At 33.7% G+C, this 24376-nt stretch overlaps 3 protein-coding genes across 3 annotated transcripts; 1 reads left to right on the forward strand and 2 right to left on the reverse strand.

Annotated features, from left to right (window-relative positions):
* Window positions 1-1729: 1729 nt before the first annotated feature.
* On the reverse strand, window positions 1730-8532 carry LOC106422327. Its single transcript, XM_048740847.1, has 8 exons — window positions 8252-8532; window positions 8061-8159; window positions 3252-3399; window positions 3089-3157; window positions 2694-2762; window positions 2344-2424; window positions 2110-2256; window positions 1730-2028 (listed from the first exon to the last, which is right to left on the reverse strand). Exons 1-8 carry the CDS (start codon window positions 8354-8356, stop codon window positions 1907-1909), a joined length of 840 nt encoding a protein of 279 aa, XP_048596804.1. The 5' UTR covers window positions 8357-8532; the 3' UTR covers window positions 1730-1906.
* A 5363-nt stretch (window positions 8533-13895) lies between these two features.
* Window positions 13896-14801, forward strand: LOC106422328 (glutathione S-transferase T3-like). The gene has a single exon (XM_013863134.1). It carries the CDS (start codon window positions 13896-13898, stop codon window positions 14799-14801), a length of 906 nt encoding a protein of 301 aa, XP_013718588.1.
* A 2985-nt stretch (window positions 14802-17786) lies between these two features.
* LOC106422352 (bidirectional sugar transporter SWEET7) lies at window positions 17787-19636 on the reverse strand. Its single transcript, XM_013863149.3, has 5 exons — window positions 19459-19636; window positions 19279-19315; window positions 18613-18994; window positions 18323-18442; window positions 17787-18138 (listed from the first exon to the last, which is right to left on the reverse strand). Exons 1-5 carry the CDS (start codon window positions 19502-19504, stop codon window positions 17974-17976), a joined length of 750 nt encoding a protein of 249 aa, XP_013718603.1. The 5' UTR covers window positions 19505-19636; the 3' UTR covers window positions 17787-17973.
* Window positions 19637-24376: the final 4740 nt, after the last annotated feature.

The raw sequence follows: 24376 nt of genomic DNA on the forward strand, positions 1-24376 counted from the left end.
TAAAGATTGTTTTGTGAAGTTTGATTTTGCATTGTTGAAAATTTGGAATTTGTAGAAGATATTTGTTGGTTATTAAGGTTGACCGCACGCGTAGGACATGATTAAGACTCGCTCCTTGGGTATGTGTTTTTATTATTGATTTATCTATATTTAGCTTCAAAATAAAGTACGTTATTGTTCTATGAAACGTTGACAAACGAAAGTAGGAGATTTACGAGGTCAAGAAGTCAGATGAAAGTGATGTTCTCACGCTATTTCAGAGTGCGTATTTTGAGAAGCCTTGCCCAAAGAGGGTCACTTGAGAGTGGCAGAGATGGTGGTTAAATATGCTATTGGAAATGATAAAGCTCTCAGCTGCTATGATATGGCACAACAGAGAGTAAGGGCATCTCCAACTCTACTCCATTTTTAACTCCAAACATCATTATGGAGTAAAATCTTCTCCAACCCCACTCCATTTTAGAGTTAAAAATGGAGTAATGGCTAGGGTTACTCCATTTATGGAGTAATCTTACCCATTACTCCATTTTGGAGTTGAACTTTTTTTATTTATAAAATGGTCCTTTGAATCTTTAATGTTTCTATTTTTTACTTAAATAATATTTAAAATGATACAATAACATGAAATTGCAGAAAATGAAAATGAGCGTGAACTTGATGCACCAATTGAACTTGGAAGAGAAGCTCCACCTCCAGATATTGAAATTGCAGAAGATGAAAATGTCCGATTTCAAAATTTTCTTGCTCGATTTAGGAATATCAAAAATAAAAAAGCTCATTTTTCATTACGAAATGCATTAGTTGATCATTTGTGGGAAAAATATTCTAATGCTCATTGTTGAACCTATATATATGTTGTCTTTTTTAATGATTTCTTGTACTTTTTAATAATAAATATTTAATTCAAATAATTTATATTTTAATTATTATTGTAAACATAAAATAATTGGGGTTAATTGGTAAATTTTTATAAGTATAAAATTTTATTTGCAATTATTAATAAAATAAAAATAAAATTATTTAAGAAATATTATTTTTGGAGTAGAAAATGGAGTAATACATTGGAGTAAAACCTTACTCCATTTTGGTGTTGCACCATTTTGGAGTAAAAAATGAGGTAATACATTGGAGATGCTCTAAGGGCAAGACACCAGAAGACTTCAATGGTTTAGGAGCAGTTATGATAAACTTAGCAACAACGAGAAGAACATAATTGTGGACCAGGACATTGATTGCTTTTTCAGTGGATGATCAATGGAACAAGTATCTTTTTGCAAATTCTCTTGTGAGCATACCTAAAAACATGGTAGAAATGCACGAGACGATATGCGATAACGCCTTGGAAATCCTTAATTAGGAGCTTCCCTGAGATTGTAAAAGAAGTAGGAAAGCTCCAGTATCTCTCTTTCTGAGCTGTACAGGCATCCAGGAACTACACGTCAATCTCCAATATAATTAGTCTGAAAGTGCTGGACATCTTGTTTATAATCTGGAGGATCATCAAACAGTACTCGCTTGCTAATTGCAGATTAAGTATCAATATGTTGAATGTCTTAGATTCACTTTCTCCTTTTAATATTATGATGTCTTCGAAAATTGGTTCATAAAAAACTACAAAGAATAATGGTCTTAATAGCAATTATTCGTGGGTTTTCTATCTGATATGGGTTTTAATTGTTCTTCTTGCACCATATAACTTTGAAGATACCACACCGGGACGAAACTGAGCTATAAGTAATGATCAGACTGACTGAGTTGTTGAACTTTGGACAAACCATTAAGATCTGGTTCGTCCTGTTTTTTTCAGTCGGATATACATAAAGCTACATAACTTTGTTTCCGTATAGTTCATTTCATAAAAGAAAAAGTTACACAGAACTTACGTAAAATGAGATATTGGGGTCTTTTATATTCCAAGGTCAAAACTCGGAGAGGAAGAGTTCAGATGAGTCATTGTGCGTGCAGTTGTCTTGGCCGGTGAGGTTTCTCGGACCATGAACTGCTGGGGAAGTGAATCTCTAGATGCTGCTGCAACTCAGATAAGCAGAAGAAACAATTGTTCGCAGATTTTTTTTTTCAAGTCTTAAAGCATTTAAATAGGGGAATTACCTCTCGGTGATATAGGCTCCACTTTAATGTTTTTGCAGGTATCAGATTCTGGAGGTACTTTTGTTGAGGACATTGGCGTCTTCGTGTTAGTGTCAGAACATGTGGCTGTGGCATTCGGTCTCTGAAGTATGGAGAGTATTTGATTCACTGCAATGAGGTTTCCTTTGCATTAGTATTACAAAGAAACCACTTGGACAAAAAAACTGAAACAGCTAAAATGAACATTTGAGTTACCATCACGTAAAGGTTTATGTGGAGGAACGTCCTTGCTGTACTTATCATTCTCACGGCGGCTTAAATCAGCACCAGACTTTCCTGCACCATTTTAACAGATCAGACAGCAGCATCAGGATTGCAACATTTTCTCATGTTTGGTAATGACTAAAGCATGAGTTCTACGATTCAGAACTAATCTAGTTGACAGTTACTTGGTACAAAGCAACTTTAACACCTTAGAATTAGGGATGTGCACTAACAGTAACAAGAAGAAAAAAAGTGTGCACTAACTATAATTAAGCTAGGGAACGCATTCAAATTACCACAATTATGAAAGTAGGAAGTGGGTAGATTCCCCAGATTATTACCATCACGAGGAGAGTTGATCAGAGGGTGATCATTGCTTCCATTATTAGCGGAGCCAAGAGGTAAAGTCCCTGCGTACTTGCTGTTAGTTGCAGCAAAAATGCGCAAAACCAACAAGCATACGTATATATACATTCTGGGTTTCTTTCTGACTGTTCAGTTTTCATTATTTAACAGAGCCTAAAACGCATGAAAAAGAGTGTCCTATCCCTAACATGAACTATGTTATTCTCCATCCTTGTGGAGGTTATAAGATACAAAGGAGTCTTACGGTTTACATATACTGAGTTCTGGACCGATACATAGGCATGATGATTTCATAACAGCGATGCCACAGGTTTAACTTCACCTTGTACAAAACATAACAGCAAAAAACGTTTCAAAGAAAGGGTCAAACCTTCAAAAGTTGGTTTAACAGAGTCGGGAGTTAGTGCGGAAAACTTGTGGAGTTGTCTCTTTTTGAAAACTGCAAATGAAGTACAAGGAAAACATTAATAGACTGCAGCGGTCGATTTTAACACTCTGCAAATGAAGTACCAACACAACACAACTAAACTCACCTCTAATCATTTTGTGAGATGGGCTGAGACTCTTTGAAGCAAAACTATTTGCTAGGTTTGGTTTCTTGAAACTAGGCCTGAGGGGTGCAAGAGGTTTGGGGTGTTGAACCGAGTGCTCACTTGGGTTAGGTTCGCAAACATCGACAAGATTGTTGGATTAAGCTTGACAATAGCTTAAGACACAAGCTATCCTAATCCTAATTGAGATATGTTTTGTATAGGATTAGGAAAAAAGGAAAGATTGTTATGCTAATAGGATTAGGAGTTATCTAGTCTTATAAATAGAGATGAATATGTTATTACATCTCTTGTGATTTGAGAAAGCATAAATTGTGATTTGTGAGTTTGTGATTGATTAATAAGAGAAGGACTTCTTGTTAGTGTGTTTGTGTTTCTATACTTGGTATCAGAGCCAAACATATAAACAAACCAACGCACACGATCGAATCTACAAACAACTACAACCATGACTGATGTTAAAGAAGAAGCTGCGACGAACTCCAAAGAGAATGGACCTTCCTCCATTAAACTTCCGATGTTGACTTCTACCAACTATGTTGTTTGGGCAATGCGTATGAAAATTGCACTCAAGGTCAACAAAGTGTGGGAAACTATTGATCCGGGAAGCAAACATGAAGAGAAAAATAACATGGCTATTGCCTTGTTGTTTCAATCTGTTCCGGAAGCTTTAATACTACAAATAGGTGACCTTGATACAGCAAAAGGTGTATGGGACGTGATCAAAGCAAGACATGTCGGAGCTGAGAGAGTAAGAGAAGCAAGGTTGCAAACCTTAATGGCTGAGTTTGATAGACTTAAGATGAAAGAAGAAGATACTATTGATGTGTTCGTTGGAAAGCTCTCCGAGATCTCTTCAAAGTCTTCCTCATTAGGAGAAATTATTGAAGAATCAAAAATCGTCAAGAAGTTTCTTAAAAGTCTACCAAGAAAAAAATATATTCATATTGTCGCTTCCCTCGAGCAAGTTCTAGACCTTAATGCAACCAGCTTTGAGGACATTGTGGGCAGACTAAAGGCATATGAAGAAAGGATATGTGAAGATGAAGAGGAACACCAAGACGATGATCATGGCAAGTTGTTGTACACTAACAACAATGAGTCACAACAAGATGGGTACGGCCGAGGAGGACGAGGAAGAGGTGGACGAGGAACCTGGAGAGGAAGAGGTCGAGGTCGCAATGGAGGTTTCTACGCTCAGAGAGAGGCATATAGACAAGGACAAAACCGTGATATGAACCACATCACTTGTTTTGCGTGTGATAAACAGGGACATTACGCAAGTAATTGTCCCGACAAGTTGCTCAAGCTGCAAGAAACCGATGAGAAGAAAGAAGTAGATACACAAGAAGCTGATGAGCTTATGATGAATGAAGTGGTATATCTCAATGAGGAGAAGGTAAAGCTAACTAACTTTGCAGTAGAAGAAGGAATGGAGAATCTGTGGTATCTTGACAATGGGGCAAGCAATCACATGAGTGGAAATCGCTTGTTCTTCTTTAAACTTGATGAAGGCATTACAGGAAAGGTCCGGTTTGGGGATGATTCTCGTATTGACATAAAGGGAAAAGGATCAATTCGCTTTGTCTTGAAAGGAGGTGAGAAGAAAATCTTGAATAACGTCTACTACATACCAGGATTGAGAAGCAATATCGTCAGCTTAGGACAAGCCACTGAAGTTGGGTGTGAAGTAAGGATGAAGGATGATATCCTTATGCTCTTTGACAAAACCGGAGCCTTAATGATCAAAACCACTCGATCGAGGAACCGTTTATACAAAGTAACCTTACAAGCCGATGCAATCCAGTGTCTTCTCACATCAGTACCTACCGAATCATCTAAGTGGCATGCACGGTTAGGTCATGTTGCAACTGAGACAATGAAGATGATGATACATAAAGAGTTGGTCGTAGGCATTCCGCGAATAGATGTTGAGAAAGAAACGTGTGTCTCTTGTCTTCTCGGAAAACAAACGCGACAACCGTTTCCCCAAGCAACCTCGTTCAGAGCAACACAACCGCTTGAGCTTGTTCATGGAGACTTATGTGGGCCGATCACTCCTTCCACGCCAGGAATGAAAAGATATGTGTTCGTATTGATAGATGACTATACACGTTATATGTGGACCATTCTACTTAAGGAAAAGAGCGAAGCGTTTGAAAAGTTCAAAGTGTTTAGGAACCTTGCAGAACAAGAAACAAAAACAACGGTGAAAACGTTTCGTACGGACAGAGGAGGCGAGTTCACATCACATGAATTCAAAGACTACTGCAACAAGAATGGAATTAACAGACACACGACTGCACCATACTCACCACAGCAGAATGGAGTCGTGGAGCGTCGAAACCGTACACTCTTTGAGATGACTAGAAGCTTGTTGAAACATATGAGCGTGCCCAATGAGCTATGGGGAGAAGCTGTAAGGCATTCAACCTATTTGATCAATAGGATTGCAACCAGATCTCTTGTCGGACAGACCCCATACGAGGCATTGAGAGGAAAACGACCTAATCTTAGCCATCTCAAGGTCTTTGGTTGTGTCTGTTACGCTCGAACTGAAACCGCTGGACGAAAGAAACTCGATGACCGGTCGAAAGCTTTGGTACATCTAGGAACCGAACCAGGCTCTAAAGCCTACAGGTTACTAGACGCTTCAAGCAATAAGATCATTGTGAGCCGCGACGTATTGTTTACTGAAGAAAAGCAATGGAACTGGGACACGGCTAAGACAAAGAGCTCCAGCACGTTAGAGATAGAATTATTACCGCTTACAGACACTGGAAGCAGTCAAGAGAACGTCGCTACAGGTGGAGAAAATAGGGATGACAGTGAGAATGAGGAAGATGATACCATTGAAATCGAAGAGGAAGAAGAAACAACACAACCCGAGGTAAGGCGATCAAGCAGAACAACATCTAAGCCATCGTATCTAGAGGATTATATCCTTCTGGCAGAAGAAGAATGTGAGAAACTCCTAATGGTCATAAATAATGAGCCTTGGGATTTTAATGAAGCAAAGACACTTGAAGTTTGGGTTGAAGCGTGTAGGGATGAGATATTCTCCATCGAGAAAAACAACACTTGGCTACTCGTTGATCTACCAAAGGGTTTCAAGGCTATTGGTTTGAAGTGGGTTTTCAAAATAAAGAGGAATGCAGATGGTAGTATCAGTAAGTACAAGGCGAGGTTGGTAGCAAAAGGCTACGTACAAAGGCATGGTATTGATTATGACGAGGTCTTTGCACCTGTAGCTCGGATCGAAACAATCAGACTAGTAATCGCTCTTGCAGCCTCATATGGTTGGGAGATCCATCACTTGGATGTAAAAACGGCATTCTTACATGGAGAACTAAAAGAAGAGGTCTATGTAAGTCAACCTGAAGGATTTGAGATCAAAGGAAAAGAAGATAAAGTGTACAAGCTTAAGAAAGCTCTCTATGGTCTTAGACAGGCTCCTAGAGCATGGAACATCAAACTCAACCGGATTCTTCAAGAGTTTAGTTTCACTAGATGCTCTAAGGAACCCTCATTGTATAAAAGAGAGGATAAAAAAGGCGTGCTTATGGTATGTGTATACGTTGATGACTTACTTGTCACCGGCTCTTCTTTGGCATTAACGGTTGAATTCAAGAAAGAGATGGCTAGCAAGTTCGAGATGAGCGATCTAGGAAGATTGACTTATTATCTAGGCATCGAAGTATTGCAGTATGATGGAGGAGTAGTGCTGTCTCAAGATAGATATGCTCGGAAAATTCTTGAAGAAACTGGTATGACAAACTGCAATCTCGTGCACGTACCCATGGAAGTCAATATACGGCTGTCAAAATCAATGCAAGAGAAAGGGATTGATGAAAGAGAGTTTAGAAGAAGCATAGGGTGTCTTAGGTATCTATTACATACTCGACCGGATCTCTCATTCAGTGTGGGAGTTCTTAGTAGATACATGCAAGAGCCTAAGGTTTCTCATGGCGTTGCCTTAAAGCAAGTACTCAGATACTTGCGCGGAACAACCAACCTCGGGCTCAGGTATACACGGTCGGTTACACGTGAGTTGATTGGCTTTAGTGATAGCTCACACAATGTTGATGAGGATGATGGCAAGAGTACAACAGGGCATGTGTTTTACCTTGATCAAAGTCCTATTACTTGGTGCTCTCAAAAGCAAGAGATTGTGGCGTTATCTTCTTGTGAAGCTGAATTCATGGCAGCAACAGAGGCTGCGAAACAAGCAATATGGCTCCAGGAACTCTTGGGAGAAATCGTGGGAGATATGTGCAAGAAAGTGACCGTGAGGGTTGATAACAAGTCTGCTATCTCGCTTACTAGGAATCCAGTGTTTCATGGTCGTAGTAAGCACATACATCGGAGGTTTCATTTCATCCGAGAATGTGTAGAGAATGAGCAGATTGAAGTTGAACATGTTCCGGGAACTGAACAAAGAGCTGACATACTTACAAAAGCTCTTAGTAGAATTCGATTCAAGGAAATCAGAAGCCTTATGGGAGTTCATGTGGTGAGTGAAGATGGAATCAAGCTTAAGGGGGAGAATGTTGGATTAAGCTTGACAATAGCTTAAGACACAAGCTATCCTAATCCTAATTGAGATATGTTTTGTATAGGATTAGGAAAAAAGGAAAGATTGTTATGCTAATAGGATTAGGAGTTATCTAGTCTTATAAATAGAGATGAATATGTTATTACATCTCTTGTGATTTGAGAAAGCATAAATTGTGATTTGTGAGTTTGTGATTGATTAATAAGAGAAGGACTTCTTGTTAGTGTGATTAAAAGATATGCTTGAAAGGAGAGCCTTTCACCAGAGTCCACAACTTCGTTTGCTTTTAACATCCTGCTTTCGAGTAGATTCTCAGCCTCATCATAAAGCAACACCTGCTATTCACTCTCGTCGGGTTAGCTCGAGCAATCTCACAGCACAACAACAACAACAAGTCGACGAAGATGTACATAATCGGAAGCGAAACCTTTTTTCTGGAGAGGTGGAGATCGAGGAAGCCATCGTGATAGACCTTTCGCTTCTGTGTGAGGTGCTTCGTATACATCGCAATCCATCTCTTCTTCTCCCCCATTTTCTCTATTCCTTCTTCCTCCTCAGATTCCCAATTTTCAAAATTTGAGTGGACGCTTGCTACTGCTACTGTATTAAATTGGCTGCGGCTTCAATGAAAAAAATGTTAAAAGATAAAAAAAAAAAAAGAGAGAGTAATTTCCTACAATAACACTCAAAATCAATTATCTCTGCATATTTGCCATATAAAGACTTTTTGTTTTGACAATATCTATATTATTAAAAAAAAAAAATACTCATTAAAAAATACCCCTAAATTTTCTAACTTATTTATATTTGCATACCAATAAGAATTAAATTAAATTATATATTTTAATGATTATCTTTTTCAGTTAAATTAATGAGTTCTCCTTAATCAAATTTAAATTTAATGTCATTAAATGAACCTACATATTTTAATATTTGTCTTTTTCAGTTAAATTAATGAGTTTTTTTAATCAAATTTAAACTTAATATCTTTAAATGAACCTAAAATACATCATATTTAACGTAGCTTATTACTGACGAGTACGGCCCAATAATGAACGTGAATTTTATTTTTATGAAAACGTGAATCACTTGACGTATGTAATATTTAAAATCTATTAACTACAATATAACAAATGCATATAACCTTCTGATACTTTAGTTTGAAATGATCATGCTCAAGTTTTATAGTCAACTTACATCATGTATCGATAGATGTACAATATTCAAACCATCTATTGTTTTCGTTTTCTTTATAGGATGTATCAACCAACCAATCATCCTATTGATTTTCTAAGCTTTATAAAAAATAAATCAATAAATCTCAAAATCCAATATTTTCTGTTAATCAAAACAGAATATCTTCAATGTCGTATCTTTAATGTACATATTAAATATAGAATCTGTAACCATAATTACACTTATTATAAGAATAGATTTGATTACAACCAATTGATCTATTACTTCGCTAATTGATTTGCTTGCAGAAGAGAAAACAATAAATTTAAAATTAATAAAAATATAAAGATATAGAGATTCCAACCGGTTACACTATCTTTGTTATGAAAGCCCATGTTATTTATAGCGTATGATTTTCGCATACTAAGCTTCAAATTGAACATTGAAAAAGATAGAGATTTTTTTAATCTTTTACCGACACAGAACTTAAAAAAAAAAAGAAGAGTTAAATGTAATTTTTTTGTTACACTTCCCGAAAAAAAAACGGTTACAACATGGACTTTCATAATATGTCATTTTAACATATTAATGTTATGGACATTTAATAATTATCTTGACGAAAAACAGAGGTTATAAATAATTTATTATTAATAAAATTATTAAATTATTTACAATTTGATGACTAATTCATCGCCATTTTTTATATGTTAAATTTTTCATAGAAGTTTAAAAATCATTGTATTTTCTTTAAACATGTATAACTAATTTATAATCTTTTATGCCATACTAAGTCATAATATAATATTTCTTTATATTCTACATTAATAAGTTAATAACCATTGTTTTTATATACCGTCTACAATTCTCTAATTACGTCTGTTTCTTCTATTTTTTTATGATATTGAATATTCGTCATAAATAGATGGTTTAAGATGCCAAAAAATTATTTACTTGGTGAATATAATACATCAAATATTACAAAAACATCATTTAGTTAAATAAATAACCAAACACCAAAAATTCATACCCACGTTGGCGCTCGGATCAGGGTCTAGTCTATATTATTAAAAGAGAAGTACCCATATAAATTACCCCTCAATTTTTCAATTTATTTACAATAATATGCCACTGAAGTAATAACTTTACTTACCTTTTAAAATTCTTGGCTTTTACAGTTTAATTAATGCATATCTTAAATCTAACTTTAATTTAAAAAACGACAATAAATGTATATTTATAAGAATTTCTATTTTGAATCATGTAAATGCAAGTGTAATGCATATTTATAGATATTTTCTATTTTGAATTATTCTTTCGACCAGCTTTGGTAACAATACAATCGGTTTCCATATCTAATAACAATCAATTCAAAACAATTAATTAAATAATAAACGTGTGTAAATATATGTTTGTAGAGATTTTCCATCTCAAATTATTTTTTCTACTGTTAAATTTCTCATATTAAAATTTTCTGCCTCAACTAATTTAAGATGACCCAAAATATTATGTATATTTATACAAACTTAAGGCCGTAATTAATTTGTAATTATTTTAAATTTAATTTATACATTCATTTTTAGAAATCTCAATTTATTATAGAAGAACCCGATAAAATTTGTAAAAATCGTTAAGTATTACAATTAAATTTTACTCAAAAAATCGTTACTCCATGATTCAAGTTCTCTATTTTCTTCATTTTTTTATTGAAAACAAAATTTAAAAAATATATGAAGATTAAATTTTACACATGAATCATTTAGTATAAAAAAAACTAAATAAATAATTAAATATCCGTGCGGTTTTGGAAATCAAATTCTAGATGATGATAAAAAACTAACTTCTTACTTAGAATATAAAATATATTTTAATAATATAATTAAAACAATCTAAATATCGACTGGGTCAAGCAATTGTTGATCAGGTAGTCAGATTCCAGATTTTAACGATTTTTACAAGTTTTATCGGGTTTTTATATAATAGTTTTTTTTAACCCAAACCGGATTACATATAGGTCACCAGATTTATCGGTTCGATCTCGAATCCGGGTTGGATTTCAAAACACATTATAATAACTAAGTAACACAAGTATAACTTGCCCCCAAAAAAACATTTAGTATAAATAAAATTTAAAACTGAAGTAAATACCCGTGCGGTTGCGCGGATCAGGGTCTAGTAAAACCTTAAATCTTAAGACAATTTAAAGAAAATGATTACAACTCTGTGCAGATCTCTTGTTTAATGGTTCTCAAAGATTAAGAGTCCGAATGAAAAAACTGAATCAAACATTGCAAATCTAGCATATTAATCGGTTTGAATGAAACAAAAATGGCTCAGATCAAATGAAATACAAGCGGATCAAGCACTCTAAGTATTCTATTATTATATTTAATATTAATATATATATATTGCATTTTAAATATTTTTATTTTAATATAGTAAAATTTATTAGATATATTCATAATAGTACTCTTGAATGTTTTGTTGAAAAATTAACATATATAAAATATATATAATATTACATTCATTTTTATTTCAAATATCCATAAATCAATAAAATTTTAAACTAATATATAGATAAGTGAATGAAAAGGAAATGTCTTCAATAACTAAAAATAGAATCAAATTAAATATATAATATTATTTTAATTCAAAGAAAAACAAAACAAAAATTACTTGTGTACTTTAATTCAAGAACACACCTAGGAACGAAACAAACAAAAGTATTTGAGCAGTCCATAAATTTTGTTAAGAAAATGGAACCACATGTGTAGAATTGTATTTTTATTCATTTACAATAAAGAATAAATAAAAAATAAATAGGTTACACGTAATACAAAAATATTTACTGTTTATTGTTCTATATAAATGTTGAATGGAGAATAAAAAGTGGTTCCTCCACCACAGTTGAATATCTCTCACAAGTAAAATTGTCTCTGGTTGAAAGCTTAAATATTCATTCTCTAAAAAAAATTTGAATTTTTTATTACAAATATAATATGGACAAATGAGAAGGCTACACGTCACACAAAAATGTTTAAATATTTTTGCTGTTGGTATCTTGTCTGAAAACTTTATTTGTATTTTTCACCAATTTTTACAATTTTTTATATTTTAATAATGTTGAACATTGGTCTAGAAACCAGTGTTAATGTTATTTTAGAACATTCCTAATGGAAAATTTTAGTCAAAAGGTTATAGTCATTAGATGTGCTCTTACATCAATTGGAATGTGAAACAAAACTAAAAGCAAGTTGCTCCAAAGTCAAAAGGCCGAAGCAAGCAACATTTTTTTGTAGTCCACTCCTCTTCAAAATTCCTTGCTCCATTTCACCCCACAACCCGAGAGGACCGATACTGAACCTTTGAGCTAGATGCTAAGGGCATCTGCATCGCGCGGTTGTTATCGCGTCCTTAGGATAATATGTAATTAATTTAAATCAAATTAAATCAATAATATAGAAAACATTAGCTCACGTATGTTAATTAAGAAGTTTTAAGATTGTGTCCTTAGCTGCACGTGTCACAGAGAGAGGAGAAGGAGTGTTCGGTGTTGGGAAAGTCTTCCATCTCTCTCGACGAAATCATTCGCAACGTCTCTCATCTCTCTCGACGGTTTCACTCCACCGAGCTGTCGACCGCGGACTCCGTCGAATCCTCCGGCGATCTGTCCCATCTCTCCCATATCTCCGATCTCTCTGTCGATCCCAATCTGTCGGCCTCAATCCCTCGCCCTAAATCTCTCCAACGAAGCTCTCCAACGATCTCTCCTCTGATCCGAGCCCCAATCTCTCCCATCTCTCCACCAATCTCTCCAGCGATCTCTCCGCCGATTTCAACGAATTACTCCACCGGATCTCTCCACCGATCTCTCCGCCGATCTCTCCGCCGCCGATCTCTCCTCAGATAAACAAGGTATCAATCAATCCTCAGTCTGTAGTATAGAGATTTAGAGTATTTATTTCTCGATCTAGGTCGTGTGTATCTGAGGCTTGTTTGTTTTTGTTGTGAGGATTTGATTGTATGCTTCGTCTTTGTGATTGAATGCATGTCGTTTTTTGTAAATAAAATTTATTAATTAGGGTTTGTAAGTGATAAAGCCATGTCTGAGAATCGTTTTCATTAAGAGATTAACTCTTGTTTAGTTCTTTAGGATGCTTAAGTCGTATGTGATATAACTCGTTCTTGAAGAGATTAACTCTTTGTGAGTTCAAACTAATTAGATTTCAAACTCATTCGATATGATACTCATTGTACTCTTTACTCATTCACTCATTTTAGAAAGACATTCAAACTCATTGATATAAAATCTTTTCTTTTTAACTCATTTTAGATTGACATGAAACACTTTTCAGATTGACAGCTATTGAACTCATTCAAATTTAAATGCATCCCCGTTTTTATCGACATAGACTTAAGTTTGTGACAGGACTGGTTGTTTCTCAACGCTGTCTGAATAGTGAACAATGCATTAAGTATGTAACCTATCGCCTTTATTGTAATTCAGAACTGTGATAGGCCTTAAGTTAGTTCTCAACGCTTAATCAGTAGTTAGAAGTTATAGGAGTTTACTTGTCCTGTCTTGTTCCATTGTTGTGACTTATAGTTTGCGTAAACTAATGTTCCTTGATTTGTAGTTTGTTTGAAACCATATTCCAGAGGTTCTCTTAACTGAACCTCTTATTAGTTCAAGTTGCCAGCTTTTGAACTCGATAATAACTATCTGATTAGACTGGTTGTTTATGGTTGAGCATTAAGTAAGAGTGGAACTTATTACACATTACACTTTGTCATATTTAACACCACCCAACGTTCCTCTTGTTAGTTACCTCTCGGCCTAGCTAAAACCACAAACCCAATAATTATTTCTTCTATAATCCCTTGTCTGTTTAATTGCTATGGATCCAAGGAATCCAATGAATCCATATAGCGACTCATCTAGTTATCTACGCCTTCTTCACAGTCAACAACCAAGTGTTGTGCATGAAAACTTTCCTTATGAAAGTTTTCATGCGACTAGTGTTAACCTAGGAGCTTCAGAGGTTCCCCCTTTCAGTTCACAGCAAACTGAGCCTCCAAGTCAACCTGTAGTCACACCAGTGGAGCGTAGGGAGAGAAAGAAATGGACTCCAGCTGATGACGAAGTTCTCATCAGTGCGTGGCTAAACACATCTAAGGATGCTGTTGTTGCAAATGATCAAAACGCACGGACCTTCTGGAAAAGAGTAGGAGAATATTATGCAGCAAGTCACCATGCCAGAAACGGTGATGATAGACCCCATCTCCACTGTAAACAGAGGTGGCACAAGATAAATGAGCAGGTCAATAAGTTTTGTGCCTCATATGCTTCTGCGGAGAGACAACAAGCCAGTGGGCAGAGTGAGACTGATGTTTTGAAGCTGGCTCACGATATCTTCTATGCTGATCATGAGACAAAGTTTACTCTTGAACATGCCTGGTGTGTGTTGAGGTTTGAGCAGAAATGGCTTAACCTTAACACACCAAAACCCACTGGCAGTTCAAAGAGAAAAACGGGTGATGGTGAGCCGGAAGCCTCGGGCTCTGAAGCTGGTGATCATGACAAGAGGCCGGAAGGTGTTAAGGCGGCAAAGGCACGGAGGAATAACTCTAAAGGGAAGGGTGTTGATGACGCTAAGACGATTTGGGAATTCAAGAAGGAGGATCTACTGATGAAGGAGAGACTGTCTAGGTTGGCAATACTTGACACTTTGCTAGCTAGAAAGGAACCATTAAGTGAGGCTGAAGAAGTTGTGAAGAATAAACTGCTTGCCCAGTATTTCTGAGAATGATGAACACCCCAATAACTATCCTATGTTTTTAAAATCTGTTTCCTATTCCATTTCTACTATGTAATCGACGTTGTGTTTGTAATGGACTATGTGTATTGCTCTGTTTAATTATTAAAATCTGTTTGCTTGAATTATAAATCCCTTTGCTACGTTTAAACTCTGAAAATGCTTGAATTTTAAATCCCTTTGTAATGTACTCATTGTCGCTCGTTATTTTATGCAGGTTAAGAACACATGGGTCTTGATTATAGTTATACCCAGCCATCAGAGTCAGCGGACTATGGTTTAGGGAGCTCAAGTGACTACAGCGAAACAGATGACCTTATACGAATGGACCAAGAGGAGATAAGCAACAATTATGCGGCACATGTTCAGTACCCTCCTCAACCGGAGGTTGAGTTTGGTTTCCCACAGACCTGTTACTGTGGAGGTCAACCTCTCCTAGCTACATCATACACACGCAACGATCCAGGAAGAAGATACTATACTTGTGGGAATGTCGATGATGGGGACTGCCATGTTTGGAAGTGGTGGGATGTGGCGGTTATGGAGGAGATGAGAGCGAGGGATGCACACATTCTTCAATTGGCTGAAAAGGTTGACAATCTTACTTATTTGAGTGACAAGGAGACTGAGGGGAAGGTGCTGGAGCTCGAGAAGGTGGTTTCTGAGTTGGTTAAGGTGACATCTCGGTTCACCGTTGGCTTTGAAGTGCTTGTTCGTGTACTGGTTATTGCATTTGTTTTCATAGGTATTGGCCTTATGTTTACGTGGGGTTAGTATGCTTAATGTGTAATGGTTCAGGATTGTATGTGTTATCACGTTCGTTGTTTTTGTAGTGCTTAAGGATTGTATGTGTTATCACGTTTATCGGTTGCTTGAATGACTTAATATGTAATGCATTATCTGTATGAATTCTCGTGACTTATAATATGTGTAAAGCATTATGTGAATGAGTTCTTGTGACTCTTTATATGTCAGTTCACAGCAAGCATTCTCGTGACTCTTTTCTACAACAAGACAACATACATTCACAAGAGGAGATAACTTTTCACAAGTAATAGGCATCACGGGAGTGGAAAACGAAAATATCACAAGCTACAGATTTAAAAGTTATAAATATAAGTGTTCTTCACAGGAAAACAAAATAAATCATTCGTCTTTCCTCACAGCCTACAATATTTCTCTCCTTACCATTACAACCAAACCAATTCATCTTTTTTCAGATTTCAATGGCATCTTCTTCCCATTATCATTACCACAATGATGATGATGATAGTTTAGAAGGCCCTTTTCAAGAAATTTGTGATCAATATCTTCAAATTCCGGAACCAAAAGAGCGCAAGAAAAGAGTTTTTATTGAGAGAAACCGAGAAGAGGGGCACAACAATCTCTGGAATGATTATTTTAGTGATAATCCGACATACACTCACAATTTATTCCGGCGCCGGTTCCGAATGAACAAGCATTTGTTCTTATATATCGTGCATCGTCTCAGCAACGAAGTTCCGTATTTTCAACAAACAGAAGATGCACTCGGACGGTCTAGTCTCTCTCCCCTCCAAAAATGCACTGCAGCAATTCGTCTATTGGCTTATGGTGGTGGAACTGATACAGTTGACGAATATGTTCGACTTGGTGAAACAACGGCACGACATTGTCTCCACAATTTCACCGCCGGAATCATTAACTTGTTTGGCGAAGAATTCTTAAGACGTCCCACACCGGAGGACCTTCAGAGACTACTTTCTCTGGGAGAAGAACGTGGATTTCCCGGAATGGTTGGAAGCATCGACTGCATGCATTGGGAGTGGAAGAATTGCCCAACGGCTTGGAAAGGAATGTATTCACGAGGAACTGGAAAACCCACAATTGTGTTAGAGGCTGTAGCTTCAAAAGACCTTTGGATATGGCACGCTTTTTTTGGAGCTCCAGGTACTATGAACGATCTTAATATTCTTGATAGATCACCTGTTTTTGATGACATTATAAACGGAATAGCTCCAGGAGTTAACTACCATGTCAACGGAAACGAGTACCATTTGGCTTACTATCTCACTGATGGTATTTATCCAAACTGGGCAACTTTCATTCAATCTATCAGACTACCACAGGGCCCAAAAAATTGTTTGTTTGCTAAAACACAAGAATCCGTCCGAAAAGATGTTGAGCGGGCCTTTGGGGTCCTCCAAGATAGGTTCGCGGTAGTTAAAAATCCATCTAATTTATGGGATAAAAACAAAATTTCCAATGTTATGAGAGCATGCCTCATTCTCCATAATATGATTGTCCAAGATGAAAGAGATTCAAACACTCTTTATGAGTTTGAAGATGAGGATTTTCATTTCACCGTTAAAAAGACTAAAAAAGTCGGCACCGCACTTGCTCGTCGCAAAGAAGTTCGGAATCCACATATTCATCAACAATTAAAGGAAGATTTGATTGAAAATATTTGGGAAAAATTCGGACATCTTCAAAATTAAATATTATGTTTAACTTTCTATGAATTCAATAAAATGTTTGTTTGGTTTGTTTCCTTTTGTAATTTGTAATTTGTAATTTGTTTCTCAACTTTGTACTTTTTTTTCGACTTTCTAATGTTCTTGTGTTTTCAATTTAAATGTTTAATGTTTTGTTTAAGAACTTATCTTTTATATGTCAATAATTATAAAAATAATAGGTTAATTGATAATAACAATATAATAATCTAAGGACTAATTTTTTGGTCCTACCAATAATCTTTCTTTTTCTAATTGTCCTTAGCTAAATCTCTTAACATAACAAAAACAATAAATTAATCTAAGGACCCATTTTTTGGTCCTAGCAATGCGGATGCCCTAAGACTGCTTAGGCCGAAGGTACATAACTAAATACAAATTTAAAATGTACCGAGTTCAGTAGTGATACATATCACGATTGACTAATAACGAATAGTAGAAACTATAATAGTTAAATTGCTTCTGAAATAAATGTCCAGGCTAAGACGAATTTTTTAATTTTTATTTGAGTCCGCATAATCTTTAAAGTTGGAACATTACACACCCCATAGTTTTTAAAAGTGCACATTGCTCTCCAAATAACGGACATCGAAATTACTTAAACAAAGACTGAAAATAAAAGCATGATAATCGGACGGTTTAGTTTGAGTAGATCAAATCAAACGCCGCTAAGCCGATGGTTGCGCAACTTTCTCCGATCCAATACGAACGACCACACTGGATAAACCTATCATCGGTTGTCTCTCTGCCATCATTTTCTTGGTGGATTTGTAGTATGTAGCATACAATATTAATTGGGCCAGCCCAAATATACATCCAATTCCATTTGGAATCTGAACAAAAAATGATTAAAATCAAATTAATAATTTTTATCTTCTAAGAACGAAATATATATTTATCATTTATTGTACTTTATGATATTCGTTTTTTGGGTTTAGTATTTTCTTCTTAAATATTATGAAATCTAGTTTTATAGGTAAATCATGAAACTTTGATGAAAAAGAAAGAAATACTCACAGCTATGAATGGATCCAAAGGCATGAGTGCATAGACAGTCCAAACACCCGCGTTTAGAAACGCAGCTAACGACAGCCAAAACGGCATGAACTCCACGCTTTTCGTTCTTATTACCATTTTCTTCATATATTTTTCGATGTGATTATTTTACAAAAAAAAAATTTAGTTGCAAATTTTTAAAAGAAACCAAAAGTCATAAATGCATCATTAATATTGAAACCCAAAAATGGAAAAAATAATTAGCAAGGAAATATAATTCTGATAAATAATAATTATTAACAAAAACATACCATAACAGACAATGGAGAAGCATACATCATCACGTTGAAAACGCAACATACGATTCCAACGCTCATCGTACGTTCTCTGGTAGTGTGTTGTAAAGTGAAGACCAAGACTGAGAGAATAGCCACGAACAGCGTTTCACCGGCTAAAACAGCAGCTATTACCAATCTCTGTTTTGGGCGGCCACTGAAAACGAAAAAGATGGTAATGAATACAACTTCGATTAGGATGCCTGCACCGTTGATTGTAACGACCAGTGTGCTGTCCGGATGCACCATAGGGAGTCCATAGAGAACCCAAACGAGACAGTTTATTAGAGTCGCTAAATACGGTATTGGTGAGTATTCCTCAACTGACTTCTTTTTCACGATCCTTCTAAAAGTTGGCCTGAATGTAAATGGAACATTAGGTATAAAGTAATCATTTTAATTTTTATCACTTATTATATTGTCTATTTTTGCTAGGAATTGTTTTTCTTATTTTATGTTACCTAGTATAATTAATTTTATTAACTATAATACCTTAATCTTTTTGGAAGAAAATCTAGTAAGATAATTTTATTTATTTTTATTAAAATATTTATTTTCTTCAAGAAAATAAAATATAAATATATTTTTAATGAATGTTCTTTGTTTCAGAAATTTTATTCAAATACTATAAAGAAATCTTACGTTGGTGATAGAAACAAACATAGTGCGATGGCATTTCCTGCAAATTTGATCAAATGAATTGAAAAAAACAACATATTAGAGCAAAAGGTAGGCTAATGAAAGTTGTTAAAGGATAAAAGGTTTGTAAACGTGAATAATCGCAGTTACAATAAAAAAAACGTGAATAATCGGAAAATATACCTATTATACCCACAATCTTCCGAATTGTTAACTGTGCGGACGCCATACTTTTGATTGTAACTAAAGATAACGATGATGGTGGTGAAGAAGAAGAGGGAGGAGAAAACGAAGACGAGTTTAATTAAGTGATTAGAGAACCATTTCAGTTAATAGTCAGAGAAGAAGGATAGTCGATTGGTGGTGTTTATATATAATGAGATGAGAAGAGAAGGGTGCAAGAGAGCATGAATACAAATGTTATGATGTGACATATATTAATACCATCATCATACATGTGTCATGTGTGAATAAATGCATGCACCATGTACAATAAAAATGTGAGTAAGTCAGTAATTATCGATTTATAATCTAACTTTGGAAGGTAGTTGAATTATAAACACACACATTTATGATAGCATAGACTAGTTTATAAGCACAAATGGCATTTATATATCCAATTTATGGTGGATTAATGATAAATGACTTATTATGTACATGAATCTATTAACATAAATATTGTGTTGGACCCAACCTGTAGTCATGTGTAATATTGCATAAAATATAATTAATGATTTATGAAAATATTATATCTATATTAAGGTAATTATATGAAAACAAAATTATACTACTATTTATGTTTTTCAAAAAATAGACTAATTAATCTTATGTCCAAACACTATAAAACATTAATTCTCACCTCTTAATAAGTTTTATTAATCTTTAAATTTTTTTTTGATAAAATTAAGTAATTGACTAACACTCATTTATATAAAAAATCAAAAATAAGTATAACTCTCTTGGGTTTAGATATTTCAAAATAATTTTATTTAACATGAAATCAGTTAAATTAATAGATTTTATTTATATTTTCATAAATAGAAAACTACATTCAAGCTTTCATAGTAAATTACATATTATATATAAATGGATCTTTAAAGTCAATAAATTGACATCAAATAAGTTTTATAATTCAAAATTTATCAAAAATATATATAACACAATTAATCAAATAAATTGCAGAAATTTAGTTAAAAATTTATAATGAAAAAATTAAAATGTTTGAAAATAAAATTAAGTAATATCTTATATAAGTTCATATTAGTAGAAATATAAAATAATATAATTATATATATATATATTCAAATATATTAGAAGAAAATGTTAAAACATTTTATTTCCTTAGTAAATTTTTGTTAAAAATATTCCTGCACTTTTAAGCATGGGTCAGAATCTAGTTCATCCATTAAAATGATGGTCATAATTAGAAGAAGAAAAAAGTGGCCCTTCTCATAAGATTATGTTATAAATTGCTTTATAATGTTATTTATAACATTAATTTTTCTAAATAATTCAGTGATTGTCCAAATTAAACAATTATCCTAAAATGATCCTCAAGAAACAAACAAAAAAATTGGGTGGTCATAATGTTTAGCTTGTTTTTTTCTGCCAAACTTTGTTATAAATCATATCAAAGTTTATAAGAATATCAAGAAAAGGAGAACAACAATGAAACAAACTCTATTAAGTTTGAGAAATAATTACTTTTCTAACTAAAAATCAAAATATTTGTTGTTTAATCGTTTTCAGTTGTCAAAAATGGTGGAATTGAACATATATTGCTGATATCGAATAGTATATATGTAACGTTGAAACTTAAAATTACCAATGTTAAAGTTTAGGTATGGTGTTAAAAGTAGCATCATCTCATTACGTGGGTTTAAGCAAGGTCTTTTGTCATTGAGACATACTAGTCCATTTAACCTTAGGAGTAGGAAAAACTGAAGTCTCACTCCGGTGCACAAAAATAGCAAGATGGCAACAACTACTTGCCTAAAGGTTTAAATCTTACAATATAATTCAAATTAGATTGTCAAATGTAAACATTTTAGATTGCCTAAAGACTCTTGTCTAACAAGCTTATACTCTTCCAATACTATTTCAATGATGGTAGGTTGTCAAATTTGAGCATTTTAACTATACAAAATACTTTATTCAAAGCTAGTTAATTATGCCTATTAATGTGTTATTAAAATCTCATGATAAATATCCTTTGGCTTTATCTCGTTGTACTTTTATGAGCATTATTTAGCGCATATCATAATTAAGCTTAATTTTGGGTTCACAGAAAAAAAATCAGGACTTCAATTTTGAGAGATTTGCTTCTTCCACTTTTCAGAAAGAATATCTGCCGTTACTCAAAGAACAATTAAAACCCTACCATTATAAAAAAAAATTAATTACGAGGAGCAAGAATATTAAAAAATAGAGAAAATTACTCAAAGATCTAACCCTTTTACCCCGATATATATTCCTATATGGAAGTTTATATGACATAGAAAAGTTGTTATATAAATACAATATCTTACATGTTTCAAAAATTACTCAAATGTTTGTAAACCCCTAGTAAATTACAATAAATACCACTGGTTATTTTTTTAATGTGATTACTAGGTGACCGGTCCGCACCATGTGCTCTCTCGGTCCGTACCTCACGAGAGGTAACACAGTAACATCAGTATGAAGAGGCAGATATTGTGTGTATGTATAATTGCAACGTCACAAAATATTTTGTGTGTTTACGAACATACTTTCATTCAAAAATAGAATAAATAGTGTATAGTTTTAGAAGTAAAAGATTTTATATTATCATTAATTAGAATTGTATTGTATATGTTTTGTAATTCTTTATTTTAGGTGAATAATATTATTTTTCCATTAATAATAAACAAACATTTATGTAGATATATTAAAAGAAAATATAATAAAAATCAAAATATTATCCATAAATAATATAAATTATGAAGTACATTTCTCGATAAAGAAAGCAAATTTAATTAGAAACTTGCAAAAAATTAAATAAATTTTGTAAGCAATTTGACGGGTTAACATTATTTGATAGATTTATAAATTTCTAATTTTTATTGAACATGAAATAATATTAAATTGACATACCGTCATCGGTCTCCTAACTCATCACAACCCATCTAGCAAATACAAAAATAAATAATTGCAACAGTTTATTTATTTTAAAATTTGTATTTGAAAAAAGAGTAGATTAAAATTACGTACCGTAACTACGAAATATTCTGAAAAACTTGTTTGTAGACAACATTCAATATTTTTGTCTGCGGCTTCCCTTCTTTACCAGTTATTAGGATTTTTAATCCAGATCTCGACTTAACTCTTGAAAGTGCAACTTTGCCTTGCATTTTGTAAGCATTTTATAAATTATTTTAAAATTATGATAAATTTATTCTTTAAAAAACGATAAATAATTTAAAAATAATATTAATAAACATTTTTAGATTTTGTAATATTTAAAATAGTTATTATATAATTACATTCGAACACAATTCATCAAGTAGAGTATAAAACTATTATAATTATCTTATATAAAATTTCGTTCATTGTATTTTATAGTTTATAAATATTAAAAGTAATAAATAAAACATTATTAATCTTTCTATAATTTCGAGAATTAGTTTCCATAAATTGTTATTTGTAATATTCGTTAGATTATATGGCAAGTGATGTTAAATCATTTTAGACTTATCTTAAATTTTTAGATCTAAATTAAATAAATAAAAATTCAAAACAATCGACCAATCAAATTATAACAATTTCTTGAAACTTCACCTATGAACCCCAATCTGTGATAGATCAGTCCACGAGATTCACAAAAAAAATCTAAATCCCTTACAGTTGGGTTACTCAAACATAGATTTGTCAATTTGACATATATGCACCATGTTGGTAAGTTGACCACGATTATTGGTGGAACTAATATCCGGTCTAATAAAAAAAGGTAGCTGGTTCGATTATTAATTTTTTAGGTTTTTTAACTGTTTTGAAAATGACCTCATGAATTAAATAAAAAACGCATAATGCTAGCTTACTTATAAGATAGTATATTCAACAAAAAAAATGATATAAGATAGTATTCCTAAATGATACTATGTAATATTTTTCCCGGACTATATTCAACAAAAAAAGAGAAAGTACTAAAGAACCTCTTCAATAACTGTTTTAACTTGGCGAAGCTTCTCAGCATATTCATGGTCTTTCTGGATCACTATCACTCTCACGACCTGGTCTACATATAAAAAAAGGAAGACCATATTGTCGTTACTAGTATTCAAAACATGGAAATAATAGATCAGACATGCTTTTTGGAGACAAAACACAAAGAGTTGAGTTCATGGTTCTACCTTGTACGGGAAACTAACATTCTTGTTGCATCTAATAGGTCTTGCAACTGGACTGCACTTTTTAGTTTTGTCTACAAAAAGAAAAAAATATATAAAATGAATCAAGGCTCTGATAAAAGATGGATGACAGAAAAGCTGGAGCCTCTCGCACCTCAGCTCTTGGCTTTCCACCATTGTACTTCAGCATCAGGTTTAACAGTTTCTCCTCTGTAACATTTAATTTCACCTTCTGTTTTGGAGTTCGATCGCCACTGTCATGTAATAACAAAATTTTAACAGATAGAAGTATAGAGGAGATAAAGGTGATTTATATGCTAAGAAAACAAACTGTCGAATAACAGCAATGACACAACGTAGCTCTTCTGAGTTCACATTGCCTTGGCGGGTTAGTCCTTTATTAGGCTGTACATGTTTATTGAACTTCCAAGGCAAAGTGGGTGGCAGAGTCGATGAAAGATGAGGAGCCTTTGCGTCTAAACATATTTTTCTTAGCACACAAGCATCATCGTCGTAATACCTTAATAGTATGAGAGGAGAGATTTGTGAATAATACTTTAAAGAATGAAAAGAGAATGTTTGTATTTAAAGACCTTGGGTGTCTCCTATATATATACAGTCGATTTATTTCTCATATTAATGACGCACAATATTTTGCACAATAAATAATAAAATCGTTTAAAGAAAGATATTAAATATGTATTGTCAAAAAATGATTTGCATATGATATGATT

This window comes from Brassica napus, chromosome A9, assembly GCF_020379485.1.
Source record: "Brassica napus cultivar Da-Ae chromosome A9, Da-Ae, whole genome shotgun sequence".
Classification (NCBI taxonomy): domain Eukaryota; kingdom Viridiplantae; phylum Streptophyta; class Magnoliopsida; order Brassicales; family Brassicaceae; genus Brassica; species Brassica napus.